This window comes from Macaca thibetana, chromosome 11 (genome assembly GCF_024542745.1).
Source record: "Macaca thibetana thibetana isolate TM-01 chromosome 11, ASM2454274v1, whole genome shotgun sequence".
Lineage (NCBI taxonomy): Eukaryota > Metazoa > Chordata > Mammalia > Primates > Cercopithecidae > Macaca > Macaca thibetana.
Window position 1 is genome coordinate 70,750,362 of NC_065588.1, and position 9,405 is coordinate 70,759,766.

The 9,405-nt window shown below is 37.7% G+C and overlaps 1 protein-coding gene across 1 annotated transcript; it reads left to right on the forward strand.

Moving 5' to 3' along the window:
* Positions 1 to 972: 972 nt before the first annotated feature.
* ATXN7L3B (ataxin 7 like 3B) lies at positions 973 to 4,674 on the forward strand. Its single transcript, XM_050746637.1, has one exon. It carries the CDS (start codon positions 1,309 to 1,311, stop codon positions 1,600 to 1,602), a length of 294 nt encoding a protein of 97 aa, XP_050602594.1. The 5' UTR covers positions 973 to 1,308; the 3' UTR covers positions 1,603 to 4,674.
* The last annotated feature ends 4,731 nt before the right edge of the window (positions 4,675 to 9,405 follow it).

Consider the following 9,405-nt stretch of genomic DNA (forward strand, 5'->3'; position numbering starts at 1 on the left):
AATTATAAAGATAATACAGACTGCTCTATTTCACAGCAGTTCTTGGGACCAAAAAGTGAGCAAAAAATAAAGGAAATACTACAGCGATTTTTCTTATATTCAAGTTCATAACTAATACGATTAAAAATAGTTAACATTTACTGAACCATTGCTCACATGTAAGGCACTGTTGCAAGATTTTTTAAAAATATAATTTAATCTTAACCATGAAATAAGAATTAGCTTTTCTTTCAGATGAGGAAACACTAAACTGTTAAATGTTGGCTTCGGGATTTAAACTTAGGTAGACTGGCTCCCGTTCTCACAAATCATGCATATAATTTTAGGAAAAGTTTTATCTCCCATATATTTAACATATTTCAGATTTCCTCCCTCTTTAAGACAGAATACACACCTAATTTTTTTCTCTGAATTATTTTAGAGGTGTACATTACCATCTCTTTATAGTCACATTGCCTTAATGATCTTATAAGTGAGATAGATGCCATGGGTTTATTTGATCAATATATATGAATTACGCCTTTAGTGCCAAGTTTCCAGTTTTTTCATTCAAAAAAAATACCGAAAGATAAATTATGCTGTAATTTGTTTCCTTGCACCATCTAGTGGATTTAAATGACAACTGCGGCATTGCTATAAACGATTCACTAGTCAATCATGTAAGTCAAATTTTCAAACACATCCCGAGAACTGTTCCTAAAATGTTTCCAATCACACCACAACAGTGCATATTATTAAATTTTTCCGTTTTTCAGAGGACATCAGTTAAGCATGGCTGCTGAATTAATTAGCGAATGTTTAAATTTACAAATAAAGTAACATAAAATAATATCCTCGCAATCTTTTAATAATCGGAGATAATGGAAGTCGTACACTACGTTCATTGCGTTCCTTTTCACAAACTAAAACGCTCTCAAAGCCGCAGCGCGCTGAGAGGCTCCACGAGTCTGCGCGGAACCACTGCGCAGGCGCTCTGAGGAGCGGAAGCGGGGAGGCGGGGCTAGGCTCGACAGGGGAGCGGAAGAGGCCCCGGCGGCTGGGTGAGGCGCTGAGACGGTTTGGCGGTGTGTCCTGGGCCAGGCGCAGCTAAGAGGCCCGCAACCCGGGATACGCCAAAACAAACAGAAGGACTTGGGATTCCGGAGCAGTCGCCCCTGTCGCTGCTGCTGCCGCCGCGAACACCACCGACCCCGCTGCCAGAGGACTGGGCTCTGAAAGGCGTCTAGGCCTAGGCGCGGCCCGTGGAGCCAGACGTGTTGCTGCCGTGAGTAAAACGAGCGCCCTCTCCGCAGTCGTTTACAAATTAAAATGGAGGAAATTTCGTTGGCCAATCTGGATACTAACAAGCTAGAGGCCATCGCTCAGGAGATTTACGTAGACCTGATAGAGGATTCTTGTTTGGGATTCTGCTTTGAGGTGCACCGGGCAGTCAAGTGCGGCTACTTCTACCTGGAGTTCGCAGAGACTGGTAGCGTGAAGGATTTTGGCATTCAGCCAGTGGAAGACAAAGGAGCGTGCCGCCTACCGCTTTGCTCCCTTCCCGGAGAACCTGGGAATGGGCCTGATCAGCAGCTGCAGCGCTCACCTCCGGAATTCCAGTAGCTGCAAAATGAGAGTCTGAAAGTGGCCAGGACAATAACATAGACTGGTCCTGTGGCTTGGAGGAGTAAGCTAAGTAGAAAAAAAGTAGAAAAATCAGACAAAAGTTCTAATTCCCCTTGAAGATATTAGCATTTAAAAACCCAAAGTGGATAATTTAGGAATCCTTTTTTTAAAGTGTATTACCTGGAGCAAGCTCTGAAGCCCTGGGCAGGAGGAGCTGCACAGCCTGCGGGCCATGCAGTGCCTGTTGATCTCTAAACACACCAGGATGTGCGCAAGATTCTGTAGTGCCCCCCAATGCACAGGTGAGCAGTTGTGTGCCCAGCATATAAAATTTTTGGTTCCTCAGCCTTTCTGTCTGCCTGATGTCAAGGGCTTCCTGGACAGTTTGGACATCACAGTTCGTCAGGCCGTAATCAGTGGCCTGCAGTGGGACTGCCCCTTTGATATCTGAACCTTTGATATGGGCTTCTCTGAGACAAGTAAATGTCAGGTGCAAGATCTGGATACTAACATTTTCAATTTGTGAAATCCAAGAAAAAGAAGTCTCAAGTTTGATAGGGAAGCTCTGTAGCCTTGACTCCAGCAAGAAGAAAAGGTCAAAACCACCTATTTCCCAAAAGTCCAGACTTTACAGTGATTCAGCTGACTTGAGGACAGCGCCTAGCATTTGGCTGAGCGGAGCCCTCTTCCTTGCCCTCCAACCTGGTGGCATAGGCTTGGCAAATGGACAACTTGGTTGTCCAGGCAGGCTGAGGATTCGATTATGATCCCCTGGGGAGGTAGCAGGGACCTCTGCAACTATGCACGATCTCTCAAACTTCAAGATTCATGTCTGGATGTGTTATGCTGTGGACATAAGTTTAGTAGGGCAGTCACTTCCTACTCTGAGTTACTGGTTACCTAGCCACTCCATGGGTATGACTTGGTCATTAAGCCAGTTCACTACCTGCCTCCCACCCTGGGGTCAGGACTGAACTATAGAAGAGCATCATGGCTGTGCAGGAGGCTATGGTTTGAAAACTGAGCCCAGAGGGCACTTTCACCTGCCCCCAATAATGTGAATGGATTAGTGCTAGGAGCCAAGGAGCAGGACTGGATTATCTCATCTGACTGTGTGCAGAGTCCTGTTGAATGTCCCTGTTTCTTTGGTTGGGTAGTCAGAGCTCTGCTATGGTGAACATCCAGACTGTCACCACCTTCTCTCTGCCCCTCGAAAGGGGCAGCCCTTTCCACTTGGTCCCCTTTGGATCTTGACAAGAGGAGCAGTCCTTTTATTGTTAGATGTCAGAGAAAGACCTCCAGAATCTCCTGACTTTAGGGAATGGTATAGGGGAAGATGGGAAGTAAGAGCCACATATCAAACTACCCTCCACTTTATTCCCTGAGCGAGGGTTTATGAAGTATAAAGGGGTGGGAGCCCCGAGGTGAGCAGAACGGTGCTGCTTTATTTGAAATGTTTTCTTACCTCATTCTGTGCCCCAGTAGGGGGTCCAGCCTCATCTGTCTGGCTTGGCCCCGTGTTCCTCCTGTCCCTTGCTCCACTGCCTATCTGGTGCCCCAGGTGCTGCTTCCACTCCAGCTCTCACATTGACCAGTTTCAATTCAGCTCAATGCTCCTGCTTCTGAAGCCTGCCCAATTTCTTTTTTCTTGGCCTCTGTTTTTGTTTTTGTTTTTGTTTCTTTTTTCTTTCTTTCTTTTGTCTCTTGTTTTTGTAGAAGATTCAGAAAAGAATCTTTCTTATGGCTCCCTCTGTTGGGATTGGAATTGGAAGAGAACTTAATTTTTTGTATTTAAAATGCAGTATCATGCCTAAGCATTTCTCCTGTATAGGACTGCCTTGCTAGTGTGCCCTCTTGCTGTGTCTTACTTCATAAGGAGTTGTATCTTCCCACCTCCATTTCAATACTGGTTGTTAGGACCTAAGCAGAAGAGCAGTAAAGGCTGATTGACACACAGGGGGATGGAGTTGGTCCTTACCCGTTCTCTAACCCTTGCTGTGCATGTATCGGTCCTTATCCCAGAAGGTACTATTTAGACTGTGTAGACTGATGTAGATTGCATACTGTAGAGGATTAAGGAAACCATAGAGATTGGGCCTTGGAACTATTACTGCCTTCTCTTAGAGTTGTCCTGATCAGGCTTGGGGCCTAGTTACAGATTAGTCTTAAAGAGTCACAGTAACTAAAAAAAATCAAACCTTGCAAAAGCTAAAATAATTTGGAGATATCTTTGCCCTTGACTTGTAGATATCTAAGAGGATGAAGAAAGGAGAGTCTAAGTGAGACTCTGGCCTACTTCCTAACAATGTCTTGGAAGTGGGATGATAGTAAAGGAGAAAGGCCACGGTCCAATCCCTCTACCTTCAGATAGGGAACTCAAATCCTGAAATTACTATTTTCTTTCTGGCCTTTTCTCCTGGTTAGAGGAGGAAGTGGGAAGTAGTTTTGAGTAATACTTTGTTCATATTACTCTCTTTTTTTGTTTTTGTTTTTTTGTTTGTTTCTGGCCCCTCTACCAATAGGGCAATAGCCCCCTACCCTGGATGGGTATAAGGTGGGCTTGGTCCAACAGGTGCCCAGAGGGTACAGACTCCTTTCTGGGGAGAGAATGCTCCCTACCATATAGTTGACAGTGGTTAGGAACTCTCCCTTTCCCTACCTATCTTCCTTTTAACAACAGAATTCCTGTTTTTCCCTTCTTGATTAAGTGTATTGATCACCCTGCAATCCTATTATGTATCTGAGTGTGTGTGTGTGTGTATGTATGTGTTATGGGGGAAGGGGGGGTTCTTTAAAATTTCTGTGGTTTGTGGCTTTTTCTTCCATACATTAGTTCCCACCATCGCATGCCCAGGGACCACTGCCTGGCATTATCGCATGCTGGGATCATCGGGGGAGGGTAGTGAAGCTCACCACTGTCCTTTGTTTTGGAGATTCTTATTTTTGCATAAGTAGTCCATCCTATGCAGATAGCTGACTAACTGTATTCCCCTTTCCCCTATGGCTGCTGATGTAAATAAACTGCATCTCCCCATTGGTAAACAGTAATAAACAAAATTTTAAAAAATGTCTATTTGGACTCTATATGCATCTTTTAAAACTCTATGTTTTCAGGCATCGACATAATAAGATAAATGTTGAATTAATTGCTATTGAACCTTAATACTTTCTCCCTAACAGGAGTTCTATCAGAATGGAGAAACTGTCCACCCTTGTTTCTCAATTTGGCCTGCAAATTTAACTGTCTGTATCATACAGTGAAAGAGTCAAACCATATACAATCATCCCTTTTCCATATGAGGTAAGAAGGTGTTAAAGTAAGTCCAGTGCTGTCACTAAAAGCCCACTGTGAAAGATAGTTCCATTTGAATTGAACTCAATATATCCTAGTATGTACATTTTACCATCAATTTAAGCTAATATCCTTGCTCTCAAAAGGTAAGTGATTCACAACAGACGGTGGTTCTGCCTTTGTAATTTTTTTCTCAATACTTAAAAAAAATTTACCTCAACAATTTAGATCTTTCATTTTTAATATTAATTCTGAGGTTTTTCATCCCATTCCTAACCCACAGTTTGAGCACTTTCCCTAGAAACTACTTAGTGATCCTGTGTCCTAATAAGTCTCTTGCTAAGTGTTCTAATTTATTAAAGTTTCATATTGGAAATAATATTGAGATTAATAAAAATTTCAGAAATGGGTCCAGAGAAGAATCTTTGACTCAATAGGATACCTCAGGGAAGCTTATAGATGTGTAACATGGTATTGAGTCTCTAGGAGCACTCAATGTACTTGTCACTGTCCAGTTTAAATAGACCAGGGCCAACGTGGTGATTTGGGAAAACTTAAAAATTTGACATGTAAAACCCATGATGCAACCATAACAAGAGAAATTCTTCAAATGAAATTTCACCAAGATTATTTTGCCTTAAGTAAGATTTCTACTACTTTTATTAAAATTCGCTGTCGGGATCTACTATCAATTAGTTTTCAAATGCATCTGCAGCAAATATTTTTGGTTCCTATTTTGTAGGTTTGGAGTTTAATATATTTAGTACTAAGCTAATTAGTTTTCTAAAAAGATAATTGCAAGACCCATGCTTTACCAAATACTTGACAATGGGACTTTGAAGGTTATTATGTTTTCTAATTAGTATGATCTTTAAAGAAAAAAAAAAAAAAAAAACACATCGCATACCTTTTAACTACCCATGTTTAACTTCCTAGATTTAGCATTTTAACTACAGCATGTAGCATCAGGTCAGGAACCTGATATATGATTGCTTGATGTTGACAAAGACAAAATGAAGTATGCTGAAGTAACTAAAAATTCAGGAAGAACTTTCTTTGCACACATTAATAAGTAAAATTGCCTTAAGACCTATCTGAAGTGTTGTAAAGTTTTTCTTATAATTTTTTAAAAGAGTTTTATGAATAAACCATTTATGTGCTAAAAGCACAATAGTTACTAAATTTATTTTCATGTTGGTATTTAATTATGGTTAACGAATTGCCAGTTTTCAAGTCAGCAAGAGATAATATCAGATTTCAGAAGTTTTTCTCTGCTGTGAAGGATTATGAGCTCTCTGATTTTCATTTATTTTCCAAAAGATGCCCATAATGTTGCTTTGGAGGACAGCATTAGAAGTGATGTTCCTATTCAAAAAGGTTTTGTGGATAAACCTTAAACTCTTGAGATTTTTTTGTTTGTATTTTTCCATTTTTGAAAACATTTTCAATCGTATATTTCTTGAGACTCATTGGAAATATGTGAACCAAAAAGTAAATACTAAATTGATTTTAGAGATGAAAAAAATATCTTCAGCAGCAGTGACTTGCCGATAGTTCCAAATGCAAAAATTTGCAAGTGGTGGAAGCAAAAGTAGAATACTGGTGTTGTGACTCCTAGGTCAGTGGTCTCTGTTAAAGCAGTGGAATAATAACTAATTAAAAACAAAACAGAATGAAAAATCCATGATTCTTATGAACAACCTTAGGGCAATGAATTTGAAAACAGAAAAAAGGGAAGTCTATTTTAAAATAGAACTCAAAAGTAACTCAAGGAATTGTAAATTTTTAAAGTAAATTAATACATCTATAACTTTTAAAACACCACACAATTAGAAATTATAGACAATACAGCAAATGAAACAATGACAAAAACATAGGCAAAATAATATCAAAATAGATTCTTTTCATTTGGATGTTAGCAAACCAACTCCTTTAAAATAACAAAAGTAAACGTCAACAAGTCAGGTTAATCACAGGATGGCAAGATTTCAGCTCAAAATCATCACATTATCATTAGAGAAAATCCATGTGAAAATTTGAATTGATGAAAAATAGTTTGAAAAAATTCAATATGAATTATTGCCTTAAAAAAAGACATCAACAATATAGAAACAAAAGTTCAAGAACTTATACACACTGCAAAAGGGCATGTACCAAAAATCTACACCGATTGCCATGCTTAATAATGAATACTTGGAAGCACTCCCTTTAAAAGCAGGAATGGAAGAAACAAAATTTTTACTGTTCTAAGATGATAGTTACATGAACAATTTTATAGAATCTAGAAACAGTTGTTCTCAGGTGACATCTACATCTACATGGATAATTTTATAGAATCTACAAACATACGATTGAAAGTAGTGAGAAAATTTAGCAAAGTTGCTGGATATAAGATCAATATCTAAAATCAGAATACCAACATTTAAAAAGTGTTATTAAATTTAGATTGTAATTCAACAAGTTATAACGGTCCTATGAAATAATATCACAAGAAATGTGTAAGATTTTATAAAGAAAATAATATTTTCTAATATGTTGGGAAAATCCCAAGTAAACGGAGAGGATGTTCACTTATAGAAAATGCAATCAGTATTGCTCCAAATATGTGAATTAGAAGCAATCTGTATTACAATCCAAATAGATGTGCTCATGCAACTTGACAAATTAATTTTAAGATTTATGTGAACCACCAGATGCTAGAATAGACAAGATCTTTTTGACAAATGTATATTGTAGTTTCAGTGCAGAAACAATGGAATGGAATAGAGTTTAGAATTGGAAACACATAGATTACACGTTTATGTCTTCTTGATGTGTGATTAAATTTGTATTATAATCAGTGGAATATAAACCAATATATTGTTCTGGAATAGATTATCCATGAATAAATAATAAAACTGTGCTTAGATGCAAAATTCCCAAATAGATTAAAGATTTAATGTGTAAAAGTAAAATGTCAAAACTTTCTAGAAAAATATAGGAGGATATGTTCATAATTGTGTGTAAGGGGAAAATTTCTTAAAAGTACAAAACAGAGAAAAGATAGATGTATTGGACCATAAGAAAAACAGAACTTTCTGTTCATTAAATCATATTGGTTTGAAACAAACCAATAACCCAGTGTGCTAGTTGTTTAGTTCTTATAACTGATAAAAGATTATTAACAAAATAGTTGTACAATTGCCAAGTGTACAAAGTAAAAGAACAACTCATTCTTACAAAAAGAAATATGAATGGCTAAAAAGTTGTAAAAGTTTACTTAGGTTCAAAAAAATGCAAACTAAAAGCAAAATACCAATTTACCCTACTCAGTATGATTAACTTTTTTTAAATGGTGATGACATCAACTCTGAAAGGCATATGGAGCAATTAAAACACATAAAGTGCTAGTGGTCTGTAAATTGGTTAAAAAAGAATTTAGAAATATCTACTGTGGTTGAAGACAAAAGTAACCAATACCTCAATGTTTCCACCTGTTGCAGCATTATATGTAATAGGAAAAAATTCAAAGCAATATACCCACCTGAAATATATATAGTCACTATACAGAAGTGAGAGTAAACCAGAGCTGTAAAAATAAAATAGTAAAACATATTTTACTTTGCCCCATTTCATTTGATGTTTAACAATAGGCAAGTCAACGCTATGTATTTAAATAATTGTGTATATGTAATAAACACTATACCAAAAATATTGGATCAGACTTCCACTTTCATATTTATGGTCGTGTAGATAGCAGACTAATTGATATAGGACGTCTGTATGCTAAATAAACTGCGGTAAAGATACTCTTAAATGCATTACTATCTTCCCAAAGAAGTAAAGGAAATACTCAGAATACCCATGGCTGTCTTCTAACGCACACACACCCCAAAGATACAAATGAAAACAGAAAAGGAAAGTGCACCGGGAAAAATATAGATACCATATGGGAATGGGGGATTAGGTTCTGATCATCACAAATTGAAACTGTAAATATAAGACGCCTGAAATAAGGTTTATATCTTTGGTGAAAGGATGGGCAGAGTAAAACTAGATCGATTGATAAGTGATTGATTAATGAGTGGATAGATAAGAGAAACCTTCCTTACTTTAGAGAGGACAGATGAGAAAGAAAGACTCTGCTATTGCCTGAGGTGAAATGAATTGACTAAAATAATAACAATCATGCCATTATCATCAACATTTACTTTGGGAATGTGCACCCATACACTTGGTTTCACATAGCTACCCTACCCTGCCAGTCAGAGAAACTTTGACCTGAGAATTACATAATGTATTGAAAATGATACTGTACCTCTTGGCTACCTGACAAAATTTTGTTCCTTTAGCATTTTCACAAAACATAAGTTTGCAATAAAAGAAGCATCTGTTTCTTTAAAGATTTCATTTATATCCGTCATACTTTGTATCTTATAAGTCTGTTTACAAGAAAGGAATTCTAGCTCTACAGTTTGTTCTTTCTGCTGACTCTACATAATTAGAACTTTCTTATAGAGTTATTAAAT